Source organism: Lepidochelys kempii, chromosome 15, assembly GCF_965140265.1.
Source record: "Lepidochelys kempii isolate rLepKem1 chromosome 15, rLepKem1.hap2, whole genome shotgun sequence".
NCBI lineage: Eukaryota > Metazoa > Chordata > Testudines > Cheloniidae > Lepidochelys > Lepidochelys kempii.
The window spans coordinates 22,548,605-22,572,784 of NC_133270.1; the positions used below are offsets into that span (position 1 = coordinate 22,548,605).

A 24,180-nucleotide genomic window follows, 5' to 3' on the forward strand; every position below is an offset into this window, starting at 1 on the left:
GTTGGGGCGGCTCCTTCATTAGCCAAAGCACCACAGTCTTGGTGATGTCTCCACTTCACATGGCATCACCGGGAACAATCTGATACTAAAAAGACCATTTTCATTTGCAATTTGAAACTCTGCCCATTTTCATTTGGTTTAAAACTGCATTACATAGCTGGCTATGTGTCAATGATAATATTATTACAATAGCTGCAATCAATAGATACTTGCAGAGTGAAAATACACAAATATATTGTCTATTTATGTACACACACAGATACACAGGTATACCATACACTATGCACACAGATATAGACATGTGATAGATACACTAATGATTGTGAGGCATTCAGATAGTACATTAATAGGTGCCATACAAGTACCTATTTTAGATATATGCAGTACTTTACATTTAATATGTACATTTTTATTTTTATATATAGTATCCATATTTTGTGCTTTCAACAAATAGTAAGGGTGAAATCCCGATTTCGTGGAAATCAATGGGAATTTTGCCACTGATTGCAGTAGAGACAGGATTTCACTCAAACAATCTACATGGATCATATCCTAAGGGGTCCTTCCTTAAGCATTGATCCTGCAATCAGATCCTTGCATCCCACACAAAGTCTCACTGATGTCAGATTGCAGGACTTTTTTTTTTTTTTTTAAACTTATTTCTTAGGCAAAACTCCCAGTGACTTAGTTGGGCATTTTGCCCCAGTGCAGATCAAGGATGACAGGATTTGGCCCCTTTAGCAATGGTGTGGACTGCAATAAAGTTTTTGGTGCTATGAGTTTACCCACTTACCCATTTGGCAGATATACATTGTAGCTACTATGAAAACAATGTCCTCACTGGTATGGGTGGAGTTCAGGGGAGGTGGACGTGTGCAGTACAAAGTCACTTTAGTAAAGGGGTTTGAAAACCAGGGGGATTAGACAATAGTTGTCGCAGGCAGTCATCGCAGGCAGTCATGTTTGCCCCATATTTATGGACACAGTATTCATCTATTTAAATTTCTTTCACTGTAGAGTGGCAAATTGTCTGGCAGCATCCAAGATGAACGTCAGCCAGGAGGTAAATATAGTGAAAGTAAACCTGTGCTGTGAAGAGAGCACTGACGTTTCAGACTGGAGGAATGGCGTCATGCAAAAGGCACATGACTAAGATGCCGACTGGGGTTCAAGTTCCAGTTCTGCCACAGACTCCTCATGTAGCCTTGGGCAAGTCTCTCAGTCAAAACCTCCTTTGTCCATCCGGCGTCTTTAGACTGTAAGCCCTTTGGAGCAGGGGCTGTTTACTAGGGGTGTGTGCAATACCTACCATAACTGGACCCTTAACTCAGTTGGGGCATCTAGGTTCTACTAGACTAAGAATAATAAACACTAAAATTTACATAATATAAACACATCCCAAACAGGAACCATCTCAATGAGACTATTCAAAGATGAAGGTAGCACTCAACGGGAGGAAGGGAGACAGAATCTGGCCCACAGTGATTATATTTTCTGGCAGTGGCATAATACCGAGGGTAGACAGTGGCAGATGTGGGGGAGGTGGTAAGGTAACATCTGCATGGCTGGGGGAAAATGAAAGATTCCTCCTGCATTTCTAAAAGGTTTTATAGACAATAAGACTTGACTCTCCAGGGCAAACACGTTCACTAAATAATTATTATGAAATAATCAGATATGTCTGACACATACGTTATTTCTATGGTCACTCTGGAGATTTGTGGGCTTGTTTTCTTTGGGTAGATTAACATGCTACAGATTATTAATGGGTTATGTTCTCCTTCTAAGGGGGTATCCATCTTCCGTAGGTTTCTTAAACTCTTCAATTTTTTAATAGGTATGGCCACTGAATTGTGCAGGAGCGCTTGGCCTATGTTTGTGGACTTCAGAATCCCATTTGAAACAGAGTGGAAGTGAAATTGCCAGCCTCTCTCAAAATCTCTCAGTTTAATTTAGCCCATTTTCAAATCAGCGGGGAAAAATTTCTAGCTTCTCTTGCCTCATTTTGGCTGAATGTCATTCATTTTTGATAAGCACAAGCAATGAGAAAGACTCAGAATCAAGTTTCTTAGGGGACTGCTAATAAAAACAAAGGAAAGAAAAAAAATCATACTCCTGGTTATTTCTTATCTCTGGGCCTAGATTCTCCCTCCCCCCACCCTTTTAAATGGTTTATTGATTTAATGGACTTTATAGGAAATTGAAGAACGCAACGCTCATGGAGGGCAGAGGCAAGATGATTTCATTAATGAGAGGAGATACTGTGCAGACATCAGAGATATAGTACAGGCAAGGGGATGAGCGAGAGAGAGCGACACTCAGGAAAATTAAATTATTGACCAGACACATGTCTAATAGGCCAGTGGTATTTGAATGTATGACTGATATCCGTAGCATGTGTGTAAAAGAGAGAGACATACTAAGTACATTAAATATATGCAAAATCAAGGGTTCAATTCTTCACTCCTTACTCGAGCAAAAACTTCCTTTGACTTCAGCAGGAGCTTTGCAAGATCAGGCCTGTGATGGTCCTATCCATTAAACAGTCTTCAAGAGAAGCTAAGTTCCTAAGCCTATCATGCTAGTCAGTGACACTCAGGACTAAAGGATCCAAATCAATTTGTTTACCATTTGCTATGAAATGTGCCTTAACCACGTCAGCCCAATGAACCGCTGACTCGGGAAGAATTTGTAATGGCCCAATAAGCCTCAAAGTATGTCTGGCATTTGAAAGATGGGTAAACTGAGGCTAAGGATTTGCCCAAGATCACATAGTGAGAATGGCAGAGGCAGGAACTAAATTCAACAATTCTGTCTCCCAGTCCTGTATTCCAACCACTAGACCACCCTTACTTACATCTGTGAATATGAGAGAGTGTCTCACAGTACCTTAATGAGTAGTCACCTGTTTGGGTGAGGTGGGAGTGCTGAGGAGGAATTAGTTAGACTCAGATGAATTCCGTTTATCATCTCCTGCCCCTGACTCCTGGAACTTCATGTATTCTTAAAACATATGGTGCAGGATACTTCACACCAGCTGGCATCTCCAGTATTGGTCACTGCTTTTCAATGCCTGCAATTTGTCCAGGATCCAGTATACAAAGAATAGCATTTTTTGCTGGATCAGCCTAAGATTTAAGCCCACAGAAAATTTCTTGATATTGGCACACACATGCACACTACCCCTACATATAAAGATCTAAAAGTGCATCCAGGGCTTAGATGGATTGGTTTGGTTTCTGTTGTTGACATAATATATTCAGCAGAAGGCCCTCTACCTTCTGTTAGTTCCTCAAGTTGAGAATTCAAAATCACTAAGAGGTTAACTCAAATCTCAAAGTTTTGCTCTGCTTTTGCATTGTTTCCAAACACAAAGGAGAACAGAATTCATCTTAAATGACTTAAGCTGTTTTCTTCTGCTGACTCCACTCTTTCCTTATGGTTTGGTCTGGATAAACCAAAACTTAGTAACAAGAAACCCTGCACCAACACCCCTTTTCTAACTCATTAGTACTCAGCTCCTGCCTCGTCTCAAATCAACTCTATATTTCTCTGGAGCCGGTCTAGAGCAATGGATCCATAACCACTTAGGCCTTTTCACTCCTCACTATGCTGCACAAGGTGGCTGTCCAGGACTCTATGATCATAAGCAGGGAGAGAACTCAGGTCTTTCTGCTAAAAAAATCCCCCAAAGCCCAAACAAAAACAAAACACAAACGGCCCAGCCCCGACTAGCTGAGCTAATAGAGGGTATCTTTCAGATGTACTGATATATCAGGGTTTTTGATCCACACTTGGGGACTGATCCAAAGCCCATAGCCCATTCATTGATTTCAGTGGGCCTTTGATCAAGTCTTATATCCCAGGTGGTAGAGTCCCGTTTCCTCTAAGTTTCTGACACTGTTTTAGAAAGAGAAGACCCCAGCCCAGGGGCTGACCTAAACTTTGACATGTTGACCAGGTAAAGCTCTCTCTTAAGCACTCCTCATTTCAGGGGACACTACTCATTTCAGACCCAAAGTTACCTATGTTGATGTCCCTTCTCTTTTACTGCTGAAAATTATTTACGTCAGAAATCATCATGCAACTGTGATTTGAAGGACACACTGAGGAGATGAAGTGCACAACACACTATAAAGTCCCTTCATTAATAATTTGTGTGTGTCCCTTGTTGTCATACATTGTGTTCCACATTTGCACCTTGGCAGGTTCATTTCCCATAATGAATGTTGGCAGGTTCTTCTCCCATAAAGCATCATGGGAACTCCTCTGGGGGAGGGGAAACTGGGCAACATGAAGTCCCTGGTCATGATGCATTATGGGAGATGTAGTCCAGCTAGGGATCCCAGCCCATAAAGGTGAATGGGGACATGAGGAGCAAACTACAACTTGTATGAGGTACTATACCAAAGATTTCAGGCAAAAATGTCCAGGGAAAATTCTGAAAAGTAAAATTACAAGTTTTTCTTTTTCATCACAATTTTCCACAGAATTTTTTTTGGGGTGGGTGGGGAGGATGGACACCAGCCATACCTCTAATTTTGGCCCAATGAGCTCTGCAACCAAGGTTTCCTCTGGTCACATCCCAGCCCATGGGTCGTGTAGATATGAGCACAATGTGACTCCTCTACATAGGTTCTCTTTTGGCAGCCTCTGCTCATGTCCCCCAGACTGTACAATGGGGCCTCATCCCACTCTTTAACCCCACCCCCTCCTTTCCAAGGGCTTTCTGTCAGAGAGGTGGGTTACATGAGGGAAGCTCACTAGGCGTCTACTCCAAAACTTGTACAATCCTTGGTTATTTACAAGAAGCTAGGAAGACAGGAGGCAGTGTAGACAGCAATGCAGACTGTGACAGTCAAGATTCAATCTGTAGCAATTACTGAAAGTGTACTGTACCCATTTTTTCACTAACAGAGAATTTCAAAATGCTTACAAGGGTAATACATTGCACTGTTCTAGAATTTATTATTGTTCCGGGGGGGGGGGGTAATGAATCTTGCAGAAGGACAATCAACACTGATAGAAAAAAATACAGAATACAAGTCAGATGGCTCGGAATCTGATTAAAATTAATGTGGCTGTTGCTTCTATTTCCATTTCATTTGCTGAAGCCCTCTTTCTCCCCCAGCGTGCTGTTGCTGTGACGGACAATGAGGCTGCTCTTCATGTCCTTTAAGGGTTCAGTCTGATTTTTCTGAAGAGGAGGAAACATCCATGTGCCCACACGGTGGGTTTCTTTGGCTTGATTCGGATCTCAGTTACACTGGTGTGAACCAAGAAAGTTAGTGGAGTTATACTGGTGTAAGCAAGATCAGAATTAGGCCCTCTCTCCTCCCTCTGAAGCACACTCATACTCTCAGACTCTGATCCTGTCCCCAAAATTCATATTCAGAAAAGCATTCCATCAGCGGGGCCACTGACAGGACAAAGGTATGCAGTCTTGGGCCCTTAATTTAAATCTAGCTACAGTACACACAGAATTTCACTGAAATGTCCATCTGTTCACTAACTCAGGAAACCTTTGCCTTTGAGCATTCTAAGATAGTTTCAGTATTTCTTCTGTGTCCGTTGGCCAATATTTTGCTATACTTTCTCCCCAAACCACTCACTATTTCCCAGTAATAATTAATTTTAATCATCATAACTTTAAAATTACAGAACCAATTTTCTTCAAGCCTTGCTTATCTCTTAGATCTCAATGAGATTTAAAAAACAAGCAAAGTTTGATGTTTCTTCCGTCACATGTGGAATCTGTAAATTCATCCGTTAAAAGGCCAGAAAGGATCATAGTGATCATCTAGTCTGGTCATCCTTACAACACAGGCCATAGAATTTCACCGAGTAGTTCATGCAACAGAGGGAATTATTCTTCCTTACTCTACATATGTGAAGTATGTCATGCTATCATCACCAATAACTTGTGGTTGAACTAGAGTACATCTTTAGTTGCCAGAGCACAACTAGCCTATATCAGGAGAAAAGGCCCATTGGTACTTACTTAAGTTAAACTATCTTAACTAGTTCATGAAGATGCTTAGGGCCAATCTACCAACTCTTACTCATTTGAGTGATCCCACTGACTTAACTGGGAATACTTACATGAGCATGGACTTGCAGGATCAGGCCCTTAGTTTGTATTCCTGATAGGTCCCCATCAATATCAACTAGCAATCAATGTTTCATGTAGACAAGTTTTCCTAGCAGTGCAAATCCTTCCTTATTCATGTATATAATCCTGTTGACTTCAATAGGTTTGCTAATGTGACTCAGGTCCTCTCGCATGAGCAAGGGGTTGCAGACTCAGGCTGCTAGTATGTGATAACTATAAATATACCGAGGAATGCTGACAGCAATGATCGCCTGGGAAAAACCAGGGGGCCAGATGCAATAAAAATGCTTGCCTCCTTCACAAGTGTTGAAATGCTCCCCTTGCACCGCATCCCAGGCTGTGCACAGACTAAAAAGGAATAAAAAAAAATCACATTTCAGAGGATTACATATGCTTATGCAGATTTCAGCCACATGCATACAGAGGGAATTTTTATTTCATCTAGCCTTTTGACTGTATTGCATGGATTGTTTTTCTATTATTACTGCTACAAATATATGGTTGGCAATGGGCAGTCACTGGTTGACTTTGACTGGCTGTTTTTACATCTCCCTTAGACAAGTCAAATCACAGAGCAATGTTCTACAAGAGGGTGCTACTTATACTCTGTCCATCAATATTAAGGTAACAAAAGAGGTCCTTTTACAGCAGAAATCCATGCTTCCACCCGCTCCCACCTCAGCTTTATCGGGGTCTGGCTGGACCAGGAGGTTGTTATGGGAATGTAAAGCTCTTCCTTTCTGGATTATTCATTTGAATCAAGACCAATTTGCCAGTGATCATAAATTGTTATTAGGACATTCTGACTGTCCAATGGCCTCTATGAAATGGATCAGTGGTCTCAGCCCACTTCCTAATGGAGAGGTGCTCACAATGCAAAAATCACTCTTGCATCCTTGGGCCAGTCTTAGTAGAGGAGTGCGACCCAAGGACTTCTTGATGCCAGCTTGCAGAAGCCACGGGGATGCATAAGAGTTGCAGGGATCCCTGGGTCTTGTATTTATATTCTAGCTCACCATGTAAGGTTCATGTAAGGTCTCTATTGAAAGCCTCTGTCGCACTGGTCATCATATTCTTTGTGAAATGTAAGTGCAGGCAATATATAAAGAGATATGTATCTAGACTGGAAATTATATTCATTAAGGCAGGTCCCCCAGAGATAGCATGCCTTAAGACAGGTCCTCTCAGATAAGAGGACGGAGATACACAATGGTCAGGCAGGGAAACAAGTATTTCACAATGGAAGTTGTATTGTATATTGAGTTAAATGTTAATGAAGAGATTGCATGGACTTCAGGAGAAGAAATTAACACGAAGAGGTGAACAGTGCAGGAGGAAACCCTGGTTATAGGAAAATAACAAAGGACCGGTCCAATATATCTAGGGCTGTAGAAAGACACCCTGGCATCCTTCATTTAGGGGCACAGGGTACCAGTGAGCTTGCTTTCATTAAAGAAGGGTCTCAGCCATCCTGGCTGCAAATGTTGCAAGAGAGACCTTGGGTGAGCAAAAACAACAAGGAGTCTGGTGGCACCTTAAAGAATAACAGATTTATTTGGGTATAAGCTTTCGTGGGTTAAAAAAACACTTCTTCAGATGCATGGAGTTTAAGAAGAGGGCATCTTGTTACTTGTGTTTAGGCTCTAGATTGAGTGTTATAGTTTTATTTTATATATAACCCTGTTTCCAGTATTTCCGTTTGTCAGCATTTGAATCTCTGTGCTTTGCTAAATAAACTGATTCTTGTTTGCCCTACAAACATATCTAAGCACCGTGTGTTAAGCAGAGCTATGTCCTAGGGTGTAATTGACATGCTGTGGTGTATTCTTCCTTTGGGAACAGAGGATCTGGAAATTCTGTGAGTGTCTACTACATCAGGGGCTGGACACCGTCAGGGAACACTCAGAGTGTATGTCTACACTGCAATAAAACACCCGCAGCTGGCCGTGTCAACTGGCTTGGGCTGCAGGGCTATAAAATTGCAGCGTAGACATCCAGACTTAGGCTGGAGCCCGGACATCTATACTGCAGTTTATCTGTGGGCTAGACTGTTCCTAACTCCGGCCTACCTTTAGGGGAAGGTGCAAGGTGTAGACTGGGTCAGTAATCACGCCGGGTCCCAGGTGCGTAAAAGAGATCGCCCTTTTTCACTCTGTTTCAAAACGACCCCGCAGAACAGAACATACACTTCTGCAGAGCCCCTCCCCCAGGCTGCCTGTCTGGGAAGCTAACCCATTTATGGGTGCAGTTCCCAGTGCTGCACAAGGGGCTGTCCCCCAGATGGATGCCAGGTACAACCGTTATACTTGCTTATGGCAATCAAAGGCCTAATTCGATGAGGCAGGTAACAATGCCAAGATAACGATGCAGCACTACCTACAGGCAGTGGTGCTGTCTGCACAGATCCTTACACAACTGTGGGCACCTCGATCTCCAGAAGCAAAGACCAGCACCAAGCTCCGTAGGGGGCAGACCAAGGGCAGGGCGATTGCTCCTCATGCCTTTGTCTTTAGCACCAGCTGCCCGGGGGAGCACACTCTGCACCCTTGCCAAGGGCTGCGTGGGGTGGGGGGGAAGAGACAGAAGCCCAACACCCCCTGGAGCTCTCCCTCTGGCAGTGCAGGTCTGTGCTGACCTAGTATTTCTGCCCCGTCCCGCATCCCCAAGTGGAACTGCTGCGTTTGAAGTAAATATTCCCAGCGACAGGCCTGACAAATATCCTTGGCGATGATCATGTGTCTGGATAACGAATTGTGAACGGAAGGCTAGGCAAGGCAAACACAAAAGTCTAACAAACTGAAGGTGAAAAGTTGTGATTTTTAAATCCTTGGGGTAGCTCATTATATCACTAAAGCTCATAAAAGTCGAGGAGAATTTATTTTCCCATGGTCACTCATTACTTTCCGTTTCAATAATGTGTCTCCTTGTTATCTAGTTAGTTTTGCTGCCTGTACAGAAGCACCTCAGGCCCTCCTTAATTATATCCCAGTATAAACAATGTGCTGCTCTGGTAGGTGGATCTCACCTAATGGTTAATGACCGTGGGAACTATTCCCCGGAAACATTAACCCTTTCTTTATAGATCAAAACCATCATTAAAAATTGGCCAATTAAAAGACTTTGCTCCAGTTTTTCAGCATGAATCAGAGTTAAACCTAGTTACTGCTGCCAAACACACCAACCACCTAAGCCAGCAAAGCACCTGCTGCATTTCCAAACATACCTTATCATTGTTCATCAGAGTGTCTATTTAAAGTGACAGCACCTGAATATGGAGGCGAGTCCTAGGGTAAACTGCAAACGTTCACCTCATGCAACAAACATGCTAGGTAAAGTGAGTCAGTTGGTAATCAATTAACTGGAGCTAAACGAGGATCACGAAGTCTAGTCTAGACAAACACTACATGTCCTGTGACTTTATTTCTTTAGGGAAGAGGTGTAATCTAGCGGGTAGAGTAGCAGACATGTAGTTCGTGTTGCGGAGTTCTGTTTCCAATTCTGCCAGCGTCTGACTGTGAGACCTTTCACAAGTCACTTAAGTGCTCCGTGCTTCAGTTTCCCCAGTTGTAAAATAAGTACAACAGCACAGGAATGTTATGAGACTTATTTAGTGAGCGCTGTTTACACAGTGCTTTGAGATACTTGGGTGAAAGGTGCTATAGAGGTGCAATGTATTCAATAAACACCAATGCCAAAGCCATGGGTGGCCTTTGGGGTCCGCTGTCTGTCATAATGCCACAAGACCCTTTGGAAAATCTTGGTTCCGCGTCTGCAGCAGTCTCATGGGGAAGCTTAAGGGTTGAGCTTTACCTCAGGGATTCTGAATTCCCCAGCAGGGATGGTAGCCTTATAGTTTAGTATTGTCTTTGCCTCTGAATTCCAGTTCTGGGTCAGCTGCAAACTTCAGCAGAAGATCAGCCATTGAAATTGGTCCCTCGCTCCTGCTGAGAAATGCTCCTCTGCTCTCCTCCATCCAATCTGGCAGAGGAGGCAGTCACTGTGGGTACATGTGGCGAATATGGTACTTGGCAGCTACGGCATCAAAATACATGGCTCTGGAATGTCCTTTTCGAGCAATATCATATGGGTCCAGAGTAGACTTTTGAGCTGGTTTATTATGGAGGCTCTCCACGGTCTTTGCTCATGCATGTGTGGCAGCTTCGAAGTTGTCCATCAGGCTGTGTTAACTGGTCAGGCTTTTTAATCAACTAATCAATTATAAATCATGGCTTAAAAAATTCTTTTTTTGCAGGGGGGCGGAGAGGTTGTTGTGTTCCTAGGCCACTGCTTAGAGGGAGCCCCAAATTCTTGACTCTCATGGGATGTCAGTTGAGAGTGAGATCAAGATAACCTAAAAGTGGCAAGGAAAAAAACAGATCTCCAAATAACAGGAATGTTGAACTTGCTAAAACACCACATCATATTTCATGCCAGTCTGACACTGTAGATTTGACCTCTCTGGGGCAGGGATGGTCTTTTTTGTTATTTGTCTGTACAGTGCCTAGCACAATGGAGCCCTGATCCTTGACTGGCATTCCTAGGCACTATAGTAATACAAACAATAAATAATAAAGTCACTGAAAATCTCAATGGACACTTTAGCTGCTTCACCATTTGTTACTGGAGCTCCCACTTGTCAAGGCAGAGAAGCACATATCCTAAGTCTCTCATCAATCCCTCTCTAATACAACAGAAAAATTGGCAAGGAAAACCAAGAGTTCCCTAAATAGCATACTTTACACATAGAATACTTTATACATCTGGAAGCCTGCTGACCACATCTCTGCTTGCCTCTTAGAAAATCCCAAAGTAATCCATTCAATAGAGGCTGTCAGGAGATGGGGTGGCCAAAAAAAGGAAAATCATATATATTGTTGTGCTGCATGGAAAATGGCATGCAACCTGATCCAACGGAAAAATGAACCCCAACCATCTGGGATAGCTTTATTGATCCATCCTTATTCCCCGCAAAAGGAAGAACTGAATATGATTGTACTAAAGAGAAAGAAAACACAGGCTAGAGGCAAAAGTTCAATGACTGGCTATAACAGCTAGGATACATTAACAAAGAGCCAGTCAAACTGAGCCATTTTGAATTCTTTTCACTTTTGTCTGTGGCTTCTGATCAATTTGGGATCAATGCACACATCTTATCCTTTTGTTGCTTTTGTTTTCTGTAGGGTAGGTAACAAAGGACCCTACTTGGAACAAATGGAACAAATCAACAGTGACTGACAGTGGACAGCATCTTTAATTGAAACAGCTTTCAATGCTGTATTTGACATGGACAATTCACAAGCAGATCATTTGGGTCAGAATCTGATCTCAGTTACTCTGGTATAAAATTAGAGCAATGCTACTGTCTTTAGTGGAAATTGTGTCAGTGTAAATCTAGAGCGTAAGCAAGCAAATTCTGGCCTCACTTAGACCAATGCAATGCCACCGTTTTAAATGGGGTTGCAGGTGCGTAAGTGATGTGGGTCTTAACCTCAATTTAGTCCCTCTCTGTAGGCACAATCACATGATAGGTTTAAGAATCTGTTACTGCTCTCTCCTAAAAGACTTACTTTTGTAGTTTAACTGGTAAAAAGCTCAGGAGCTTTTAACTACTGGAGGTCCCAAGTTCAACCCACACCGCCAGCCCAAAGGTGGGATGGGTAGGTTACAGAATTTGGCCCTTCACATTTAATTTACCCAGTTCCAGTTACAACGTAACTTCACTTTAAAAATATATATCCTGTTACAAAATAGCCAAGATAAATTTTTTACATCAAATATATTTCCTTCAAATCGAAATGTATGTTTTGCATCATTCGTCATTCCACTCAATTGGGAAAATATTTGTTCAGTTGAAGAAAAGTTCAACATGGCACATATTTGTTGGTTCATTTGTCTGCAGTAAATTAGAAAATGAATTTGTTTAGATATCTTCAGATATCCCGAAGAACTCCTGAACTGTGTGGCTCCTCATATCACCTGGACTCTTCTTCATTCATTTCTTTGTGGCTAATGGGAAGGAGACGTCCTTCTGGCTTGGAGATCTATGAAAGGAGGGAGGACCTCACAGTATGAAGTCATAGGTTTGTGTGGCTCCTTTGTGATGAGACTGTTATCCACTAGAGACCAACCTGGGGATGAATTCATTTAATTTGTGGGCTACAGATTCCTGCTGACCTGTGCTTTCTGATGAAAAAAGTTAAACATGCATGAAAATTGCAAAGCATGTTTTTAGATTGGGCAAAGGTTTGCAGCTCTGGTTTCTGAATGTATGGCCACCACTCTCATGAGAGAGCCTTCAATATAGAATCATAGAAATGTAGGGCTGGGAAGACAGAGAGAGCTCATCTAGTCCACCTCCTGTGCTGAGGCAGGGCTAAGTAAACCCAGACCATCCCTGACAGGTGCTTGTCCAACCTGCTCTTAAAAACCTCCAATGATGGGAATACCACAACCTCCTATATACTCAATTACAAAGGCAAATGCAGGTATGCATGAACAGCATATCTCCCAATGAAACAAAGTAGGATCATGGAACACACAGTATGTGTGGAGCTATACTGAGTAATGCTAAGCAAAAAAGAACCTCAGCTATGCATTACTGCTACCCAGAGGCTGGTTTTCCGTGACACAAAAGCATAATCCCTTGAGCTGGAGTTAATCAGTGGCTCACAGGATGCAGCAAAAATAAATCAAAATAGAAAAATATAATAATTCTCTGCATGTGCATAGCACATCCTATCCCAGGTTACAAACACACATGGACCCACTGCAAGTCTGGCATCATCCCCATTTTACAGATGGAAATATGTAAAGGACTAGGAAGTTACATGACTGCCTAAGATGACACAAGGAGCCTGGAGCAGAGCCAGCATAGAACCCAGTGCTTCTGACATCCAGCTGGTGCCTTCGCCACTTTGAATAGCCGGATTTTATGCAGGTGAAGTATAGAGAAGGATTTCATCTCCCTGACTCAAAGTCAGGGTGCTCCATTGCCACTATTCTATTTTTGGGCTGCTTTGCTAGCTGCAGCCCTTCTGTGCCACTTGCATGGGGTTCAGAAAGTCTTGCACTGGCCTTTCTGTGAATTCAAGGTGAATTTTCTACAGGAACTGGTGAACTATCCTACAGGAAATAGGTCTGCTACAATGCTGATGTTACTTTATTGGTTTGGGTATCAAATGAGCAGTCAACAAGTTCTGCTGATGGACCTGTCCCACAGTGAATTCTTAGTAGGAGAAATGCTTCTTAAATACAACAGTTTATCAGTTGGAGTTGTCCCATGAACAAAAGTCTCTTGTACAAGTTTCTGTCTCTTGGCCTGGTGTTGAACTGCACATAAATGTTGAGGCTTCACAATGAAATGGGATTGTGTGTTTGGGTGTGTATGTGTATGCACGTGCCACAAAAGTGAATGAGTTGGAGGTTTTTTGTTTATCTCGTTAGTTGGCAAAAATCAACACAGCTGGCTTCATTTGCTCATGATAGGGTAGAAATTTGAGGAGGCTGTGGAACGTAAGCTGTGCAACTCAGGTGATGGCTACGCTTGCAGCTGTAGAGAGCTTTGGGTTAAACCAGCCTTCGGAGAGCGCACTAGGGAAAGTGCTGCAGTCTGTCCACATTGACCGCTTCAAGCACACTGGCGTGGCCACATTTGCAGCAGCATTGGGAGTGGTGCATTATGGGCAGTTATCCCAGCGTTCAAGTGACTGCAAAGTGCTTTTCCGATGCCCCCTGGCTCTCACTCACTCACTCACTGCAAACGGTAAATGTTTGTCCGATCAGATAAGCAGCCTATGTCTGAAACGGAGCTTTGAAATGGCCCTACCGCGATTTCCCAACAAAGGGAAGAGTGACCACTTGGCTTAAGAGGATTATAGGACGTTTCCGGAGGTCAGTCACAGTGCAGTAACTTAACTCCTCGTTCACACTGACCCTGGGGCGTCTCAGCCAATACACAACAGCCGTTATCCCTCTCGCCGAGGTGGAGAACCAGGAGCGCTCCAGCCAGGGAGTCAGAGCGCTCTACGTGCCTTGCCAGTGTGGACGGGGAGTGAGGTAGAGCGCTCTGGGCGGCTTTATTGTGGTATAAAGTGCAAGTGTAGCCAAGCCCTTAGTACACCTTAATTGGCAAGCTCTAAGGTTAGTTGTGATTAATTGAAGAGGTTTTCAAAAGCAGCTTAGCAGACAATTAATCAAGCTCCTGTGAAGACACTTTTCTAATTGATCCAGGAACAAGTAACAACAAATCAGAACGGCTTTAAACAGAACACAACTGTTCTCAGGCAACAGTTCTATAGCAGAGAGTTAAATCTTTGCAAGATTGTTCTTTTCTGTAAATTGTGCTGCATATTCTGTATTTTGATAGGGGAAATCTTTTTCTCTTCTCTCTCTCTCTCCTTCATGCATCCTATTCTCTAATGAATTTTATAAGGCTTTCGCTACCCTCCCTGCCCATGAAGGAAACCTATCCCCACTGTTTCTTATCTTACACTTTGTGAGAGGCACATACACCCTCGTCAACATCAGATGTCCCAGAATGAAAAATGAACGTGCACCGATACTGAAACAACATGACGAGTTATTTTCCAAGTGGCAAATTTGAGCTTTTGGTAGTGCAGAGGCCGATTCCGGATGCCCTTTGATACAATGCCCCCCCCGTGGTAATTTTAGTATACAGTCTTGATGAGTGAGGGTAAAAAACCATGAAAAAAAAGACAGTTGGTTGGAAGGTGGTAGGTACTTTCTGTGGAAAAAAATAATTTATTTTTTAATACAGATTTTTGTTTTTCTAGATTTAAAAAAACAAAAACACATTTGTTTTTTGAAAATCAAAAGCCAAACTTTTTCGATTTTCAAACCTCAACATTTTTTTCTGCCTTTGAGTTTTTTATTGAAAGCCTTAAGAGCTGCAACAGAAATGTAACCAAAAATGTCCACTTTTCATCAACTTTTTTTTTTTCTTTTTTTTAGAAAAATTCTACCAGACCTTTAAAAAACAGCAGTAAGTGACCCATTTTTCTCTCCGTTATACCAGTGCTCATCTGGAGAAATCCCAATAAAATCAATGGGGATACCTGTGGAACTGAAAGCAGAATTTCAGCGAGGGAGAGCTGTATCAAAAATGAGGACATTGAGCGCTCAGAGTCACTTGTCAACTGGGTGATCTGGGGCAAGTCACTTCACCTCCCTGTGCTTCCATTTCCCCATCTGTACAATGGGGAGAGTGGTACTGACCTCCTTTGTAAAGCACTTTAAGATCAAGTGCTATAGAAGAGCTGGGTCGTATTGTTTCCTGTTAGCAATGGGTCATTCTGGATTGTCCTCTGCTCTCCCAAGGTATGGAAAGAAATTTGGGGAATGAGGTCTCCAGAGCTTCTGGCCTGTCTGCAGTTTGTTAGGAATGACTCTTACCCCTCCCGCACCCTATGCCTCATCCTAAATGGAATAACCACACGGTGAATTATGGTGGTGGCTCGAGGGAAACTCAGGCTCGCTAATTTTCTCTCTGAAAAACAGACGGATAAAATGGCCTTAAAAGCTGACCAGAGCTATTAACTTCCCAACTCTGGAACATACATCATAGAAAACTGGACAGCTCATTTCTTTGCTACTTTATAGAAAGAACTAGGAACACTGGGACAGGTTTGTTTCACGGATGTCCAGCCTGACAGTTTCGTTCGTTTCTTTTGTTCATTAGCACCACCAGCTTCTTAGTGCTCCTATTTATTTGTCCCTGTTACCTCGTTAGCTAACCAGGCCCAGGGTAACGAGGTGCTGTTACAAGTTTCCCTGTTGGTTCCTGGTGGAAGTTAAATTGATTATTTAGTTGCTGTGTTCCTACCACCTGCTCCACTGAACCCTGACCTACACGGCTATGCGGGTATTGTAGGTTCAGTTCTTTCCGACAATGTCAATTCTTTAATCTCTTCGGTTCCATTATACCAGAACTGCAATCGCTCTAATCCCTTAAAAAAAAAACAACCCCCCACAATTCGTCTTTTTCCCCACTTCTCTCCTATTTTTAAGATAATTAGAAAGAGGGTAATAAGAATGTGTGATCTTGCCAGCTTCGTAAGTTTTAGTCTAGCATTTGAACAGCTCATATGAGAGACGCTGCACTTTCGTGATCCTGGGGTTATATTTATCCCAACAAAAGATTTGTCGTTTCCTGCTTCCTGATATTTATTTTTCCTTCCTCCTTTTTTGCATCTGGTGTTTTTTATGTTGTTGTCCATTATCTTATGCCAACATAATCTGCTGGCTACTCCAGAGAGCTGGAACACAAGTTTTACCCAGCTAATGGATGGGACTGTCCTCATATTAAGTTTCTCTCTAGATATACATCTATAGATATACGTTTAACATCTCTTCTTAATCCATGTATATATTTTATATTATTTTACTCTACCTCATAATCACCTTTAAAAAGAACTAACTGTTTGTATTATCTTTATTATTTGAATTATGGTTGTGCCTAGAGGCCTCAAATGAGATTGTGCTAGGCACTGTAGAAACACATAATAAGATACAGTCCCAGCCCTTATAATCTAAATAGACAAGACAGACAAAGGGTGGGAGGGGAAACCAAGGTACAGACTTTCCCAGCTCACACAGCAGGCCAGTTGCAGAGTCAGGACCAGAACCCAGATGTCCTGAGTCCCAGACTGGTGTCCTAACCACTGGCCCACACTGCCTCTGTGTTTGTAACTGCAAAGATTCCTCCTTAAAGTTCCTTCCTCCAACAACATAATTCTGAAACAAGCAGTTTTGTTATCTGGGCACAATTCATGTTGAAATCAATCTGGTCTGTTTATTTCTCCTATTTTCCCGCCAAACTATTGAAGAAAAATACTTGCCATAAAACACCAGGACCTACCTTTTATGTGGGAGATGCTTTACAGTTTGTAGCTGAGAGAGAGACTGTGAAGTACAACTTCTCAGCAGACACAGCATCACGCTCTCTCTACCTCTGAACAAGAGAATTGCCAGCTAATCAGCTCAGCTGGAAATTAACGTTTAAATGAAGAAAGTGTCCTGGCTGGAGCTGCAGTGTTAGCTAACAGAAAACTGAAAATTCCCTTTATCTCCTAATATCCCGCCAGCAAAGCCAATTTTGCATTGGCATCTCATCCAGCTAGATTCTATTAGCACAATGTGTTATGGCTGCTGCCAAGCGTTATCACAAGGTACAGTAGAGAAACAGACACACACAAGGAAGCTTTGCAAAGTGAAGGGTTTTAAGGTATAATTTTGTCCTTTAAATCCCTTGCAAAAACCATAATGCTTGATGGTACTACCACTGGTACATCCAGGGCGTCATCCCATATTCGTTGTGCACCCCATGTTTCGCTAAATTGCGACTCAGGCTGCTAGAAAAACCAACATAAAAGGATGCATTTTAATCTCTCAGAGACGTGTGCACGTCCATCTGCATCTTGCCTACAAGTGCAAAGGCATTAGTGACTATTTTAACATGTATAAAAATAGATCAGGCATGAAATACAAAGAAGGAGCCAATGAATTCTTAAAGAAAATAGAAGGGGGGGGGTAAATTCTGCCAGAAGATAGACACAGGTAGCTTCATTGGAAGTCATTGAATGAATCTCCCTAAGGCCAGAATCTGACCCGAAGAAGCTGTCTTAAGTATGTTGTTAAGTCTTTATAGGACTGAGGACATAATATTTATTGCCATATTTAGCTCTACAGGTAATCAAAGGCAACATTTCTCTCTCAGACCAGTTCTGAAGCACACAGCTCTCTACTGACTTCAATTAACTTTGGAGCAGGATCTATGTAAGTAAATCTCCAAAGAATATCGGCAGGAGTTTCACTGACATAGCATATAAGTTGAGGACTACCATACTGATTGCAAAAAATAATTCTTCCCCAGTTATCTAGTGCATGACAATATTATCAGACAAAAGGAAAAAACATGTAAAAATTTAATAAATAAAAGAGGGCCAGAATTTCACCAACAAAAACCATCAACCGAAAGTATCTTTCAGTATTAAAGTCTGCACTGGTCCTTTAATTTTGGTAAACATCTTGTTTTCACCTAAATATCATTGGGGCTGCTCCTGCTCAAGGAGTTTACACACACATTGACTTCAGTGGGAGCAGGACTTTTTTTTTTTTTTTTAAATAAATTAACATGAGGAAAAAATTCCCCAGAAAAGGCAGGATACTCAAGCAGAATTTGTTCAGAATAGACTCTTTTCCAGTGACTTTCTAAACAGCCCAAGGGACTTTTCTTTCTTTTAAAGATACTTTCTGTTCTCTCCCTAAAACTGAAGTGCTTTACGCTGCTAGGGAACAGCCAGCTAATTAGTAGGGGCTTCATCCTCCTGAATACTGAGCACTTTGAACTCCCATTTGTTAACAGGAGTTGCAGGTGGTAAGTGCCCCCAAGAGTTGTCAGCATCCCTAGCCTCTGTTTGCCAGAAGCTGGGAATGGGCAACAGGGGATGGACCACTTGATGATTACCTGTTCTGTTCATTCCCTCTGGGGCACCTGGCACTGGCCACTGTTGGAAGACAGGACACTGGAGTAGATGGACCTTTGGTCTGACCCAGTATGGCCATTCTTATGATCAAACCCTATAGCACTTAATGGAAAAATTAAAAAGCGACCAGCAAGTATATTTTGCCCTCTGTTACCAACTGGTAGCCTAAAGAGAACTGTAAATGAATGGTTTAAAACAGGGGAACTCAATCTTTAAAGAGTAAGGGCCAGATTTTTTTATTTTAAAGGGGCAGCAACTTTTGTGTGTGTGCGTGGGCAGTTAGTCTAAATTGCATGATTTTCACCCACAATGAAATGCGTGTGTGATTCTGGCGAGTGCTTACTGCTCCTATACAAAAAAGGATATCCAACTGATACCAACAGAGATTCCATCACGTAGGGAGAGTATTATTACACCATGGTGGAGTAGTGCCATACTGATCTCGGAAAAGAATTCTTCCTGGATTATCTAGTGGGCAGAGACCACCTCTTTGCCAATCAGTCTCAAAGGCTGCTTCATACCTTCACAGAATGACAGTCATTTAAAGATGGGACAAGCACCATGCTTTCCAGAGAATCTCTTACCATTGCTAGTGGAACTATTCCTACCAGGTCCTTCTGGCAGATGAAGATTTCAGAGAGGGCTATGTCCGTTGTCCCCTTCCGAGGGTATTCCACCTGCCACGTGATTGGCTGCGTTCCGGAAAGACTGCTGAAACTGGCTATTTCGAAGTTCATCTGCACAACTTCACTGAATAAACTGTTACTCCTGGAAAGATGAAAAGAGGGAAAGGGAAGAGATATTACAGTGATTGAGGAGGGCAAATGAATCATATTAGCTACCGGAAAATGTAGTTATTTATATGCAAATATACAACAAACTTTTCGCAATACAAACAAGAATGATTCAAAATGTGCTTCCCACCAAGGTTAAGAACAGTGAGGTAGAGTTCCTTACTTTACCTTGATCCAGGATGAGATATATGATATAAGCAAAGATATTTACTCAACTGAATATTTTTATAATTTTGCAAATGTGAATTGATCCTAACAGTGAGTCCGATTCTCTTCTTTTGTACATTAGTATAGCCAGGAGTATCAACAATGAAGTAGATGAAGATATACCAGTCTAAAACTGGTGCAGGTGAGAACAGAGCCAAGCCCAATGGTATCATTGTGAATCATTATAACTATATGAACTGTTCACAATTAAACTGAATTTAAAGTCCTTAAATGAGAGTTGGAGTCAACGTAAGACAAGAAAAGAACCTTCCTATTTAACCATATTAGGTCAAGAGGTTATTTAAGCCTTAGACGTATCCTTAGAATCATAGAATATCAGGGTTGGAAGGGACCTCAGGAGGTCATCTAGTCCAACCCCCTGCTCAAAGCAGGACCAATCCCCAATTAAATCATCCCAGCCAGGGCTTTGTCAAGCCTGACCGTAAAAACTTCTAAGGAAGGAGATTCTACCACCTCCCTAGGTAACGCATTCCAGTGTTTCACCACCCTCCTAGTGAAAATTTTTTTCCTAATATCCAACCTAAACCTCCCCCACTGTAACTTGAGACCTTTACTCCTTGTCCTGTCCTCTTCTACCACTGAGAATAGTCTAGAACCATCCTCTCTGGAACCACCTCTCAGGTAGTTGAAAGCAGCTATCAAATCCCCCCTCATTCTTCTCTTCTGCAGACTAAACAATCCCAGTTCCCTCAGCCTCTCCTCATAACTCATGTGTTCCAGACCCCTAATCATTTTTGTTGCCCTTCGCTGGACTCTCTCCAATTTATCCACATTCTTCTTGTAGTGTGGGGCCCAAAACTGGACACAGTACTCCAGATGAGGCCTCACCAATGTCGAATAGAGGGGGATGATCACGTCCCTCGATCTGCTCGCTATGCCCCTACTTATAAATCCCAAAATGCCATTGGCCTTCTTGGCAACAAGGGCACACTGTTGACTCATATCCTTCTCGTCCACTGTCACCCATAGGTCCTTTTCCGCAGAACTGCTGCCTAGCCATTCGGTCCCTAGTCTGTAGCTGTGCATTGGGTTCTTCCGTCCTAAGTGCAGGACCCTGCACTTATCCTTATTGAACCTCATCAGATTTCTTTTGGCCCAATCCTCCAATTTGTCTAGGTCCCTCTGTATCCTATCCCTGCCCTCCAGCATATCTACCACTCCTCCCAGTTTAGTATCATCCTTCAGAGAATGGAAATAAAGCCTAAGTAAAGCCAACAGAAAGGTGCATAAACAATGGCAGATGAAATGTAATGTGACAATCTGGAGGGCTAAGGAGATTTAAAGAGCAAATAGTCAAAGACATAAAAAAAATCTCCAAGAAATTATTAAAAACATCCGTGGAAAAAGAATGCAGGAAATGAATCTGCTAGATTACCAAGGAGTTAAGGGATCAGTTGAGGTGGCTAGGACATTGCAGAGAAGTGAAATTATTCCATTCCATCCATAACTATACACTAACTTATATGGGGCTTGCATATAGTGTTCCTGTGATGTTTCACAGTACTTTGCTTCAAATTACCCCTATTCCCTCTAACAAAGGGCAAGCACCTGTACGTCAAGTGCGACTCAATCCGACTCTCGTCAGATACTTGTATGACTTCACCAAGATGGTAGCTTCAATCTTCCCTACTTTTTTGTGTGTGTACCACAGGCAAAGGTCCACTTCTGAGGCTCAGCAACAGTCCATGATGAACTGATCAGGAGTCCAGCTTTTAGACTTCCCTAATTACCATCTTTCCTTCTAAACTGTTCAGCAAGCAACCACCAAGCTTGTATGATTATTTTAAAAGTAAAACCTTTCCCATCCCAATTATTGTTTCAATGGTGAATTTTCCTTTGTAAGAACTTAGTCAGGAAACTCTTTACACTAGCTAATGTTTTAAATACCTTTACTTAGTATAAAGGCTTCCTCTCTTGAAAGAGAGAAACTCACACTCTTGTATGACTTGGGTATACTTTCTTTCGTGCATTTAAACAGTGATTTTGTGGGATAATGTGATAGATGTACAGGCGTAGCAATTCATAACTCAAGGTCAGCTCATTCCCATTTAACGAGTTCCTACTAAATAAATCTTATTGCTTATAAGAATAAGACTGGTTTATGCACTTGTGGAACATCCCAAAAGGAATACATATGGATTGAACTTGTAATTTATTTAAAGGCATGATTATATGCAAAGACACCTGGATCGTCTGAGCTACTGAGTTCATTTAGCTGTTAAAGACGCCATTATGCCTTAGATTAATGGTACCTGGAAGGTATTATTCTCACCATTTCTAGGTCTGATGCTTAGAAACTGACAAAGCTTTATATATGATTGACAATCCCAGAGTTTTCAGGTATGTTAAACAGAGAACAAATTCTAGCACAACTTCAGAACTGCTCTGAGTCACAATAGTGACAGGAGAGCTGCCCTGATCAAGAAGGCTGAAGACCTCTCTAAATAGCCTGTGAGCAGATGTAAATACCACAACAAAAAAAGGTCCAGCCAGCCCAATGGTATAATCGGGGACTTCTGGACAGGAGTGATCTAGAATCTAAGGTACTTAAATAGTCTCCATTCTGTAGTATCTGAGCACCTCACAATCTTTCATGTATTCATGCTCACATGGGAAGTGCTATTATCCCAATGTCACAGATGGGAAACTGAGGCACAGCGATGCTGACTGACTTGCCCAAGGTCATATTGGAAGTCTGTGGCAGAGCAAGGAACTGAACCTAAACTTTCCCAAGTTGCTAACCACTGGGCCATCTTGTCCAGTGCAACTGAAAAGGGGCGACTCACATGTTTCCAATGGAAATTACAGCACTTACATCTAGTCTTAAATGGCCTCTAGATAATGAGCCTTAAAATCCAATACTATTCTGTTTATTAGAGATATTCTAGGTAATGTGGAGAGATTTCTAAGATACATCACTTACGGCTGAGATTTGCAAAAACACCCCTGAGATTTGAACACCGCTTCTTTTTAAGGAGCTTTGAAAGTCTCAGACTATCATTTCTCTAGTCCTTGGAGTCACGCACAGCTGCCTGGCTTCAGTGGTGGTGGGATATAAAAACACAGCATTTTTAGCAGCACTAAAACATTGCTAAAATATCTTTTTCTGTAAAATGTGTGGCATACAGTATCCTGGAATACATGTGGTACAGTAGAAAGGTTTTATTGGCACTTGCTCGGGATGATCTGCGTAATTCACTTATAGCTCCTCCACGGATGAGCAATGGACTCATCTCAAACTCACGCCAATAAAACCTTCATACTGCATCATCTCGGTTTCTATTTTCTCTTTCGTATAGGAGAGACAGAAAGGATCAACAGCTGGGAAAGCGGCCACTTGAAAAAAATATGCCTTCCGAGATGTGTAATGGCTGGAAAAAAAAAAGGAAAACCTTCTCGTGAAACATGTTTAATGTTCAGAGCTTGCTCGCTGACTGAAATGGCAATTCCTTAATGTCTAGCATTTAGAACTGCTTAGCAGCCAGAACAGTAAGTAATTATAAAACTTTTCTAATGTACACAGCATGGAGTGATTGCAAATGCAGCTTGTGGCAGGAGGAGCTTCTAAAGAAGTGCTCAGGGGTTGGAGTAGGAGTCTGATTTGGTTGGAGTGAGAGCTTCCCTGGACCAGTTCACTCCATGCATTCATTCAGAGCTGTAAATAGATCAGTCATTCAGGGCTTGACTGTAACTTGGACAAGACAGTAAGAAGTCTCTTTGCAGCACTAGGCAGGCTACCCGAACCTTGGTCTGGGAGCACAGGAGCAAACACCGAGTTATATTCTCTCTCTGAAGCGGATGGGTAATGTTTAGGCAGAGTGGGAGGAGAAGCGAATGGGTGGAGACACAGTGCCGTAACCAGTGCTCACTGGCCAGAGCAGCTGATCCATCTTGATGGTGGTGGGGTTAATAATTTACTACTGGTTTAGTCTTGGTGCTCAGCTCCTATCCCCTGACAGCCAGGAGGAACTGTACCTCAGAGGTGATATGTGCCACTAAGAAACAAGATTTTAGGAGCTGGAGAACTGATTTGTTTATATAAGAATAATTAAAAACATATAGAAGGTGAAGAGAAGGAAAAGACTCAGGAGAAACGCTGCCATACAATTCAGCAGGTCATATTCATTATGGACCAAAAGCTGATTTTTGAATCTCTGGTGATGTGAATTCAATTAGCAAGTGATGCAGGATAACCAGGATTCTTGGGTTTGAAATATTCTTTAGGCATCTCATTGACCATTCATTGGGAACCATATATTAATCAACCAAACCCCTACTGCTTTGAGAAGTATTCCCCCCTTAGCCGGAATCTATCTAGTGTAGATAAATAATACTGTTCCAATCAGTAGCTGTTTAGTTCTGATGGGCAGAAGCTATCCCTCTGCAGACCAAAGAGTTGAAAGCAACATGCTGTGTAAACCTGACCCAGAGACAACCCAGTTGCTGGCAGGGGTTGGGTCCATGTTCTGAATGACACCATTGGAGCTAGGAGTTCATAGCAGATTCAGCTTCACTGGAAAGGTCAAGCGATAGATAAAACATA

General features: G+C 42.2%; 1 protein-coding gene across 4 annotated transcripts in view; it reads right to left on the reverse strand.

The window, feature by feature from the left end:
* LOC140898671 (transmembrane protein 132C-like) overlaps positions 1-24,180 on the reverse strand; it is a 295,334-nt gene that overhangs the window by 59,185 nt on the left and 211,969 nt on the right. For all 4 annotated transcript variants that reach the window (XM_073312835.1, XM_073312833.1, XM_073312834.1 and 1 more), the window contains one exon: positions 19,200-19,383. In XM_073312835.1, coding sequence (XP_073168936.1) covers positions 19,200-19,352 — 153 coding nt within the window. In that variant the 5' untranslated portion in view covers positions 19,353-19,383. The remainder of the gene's footprint in view (positions 1-19,199; positions 19,384-24,180) is intronic.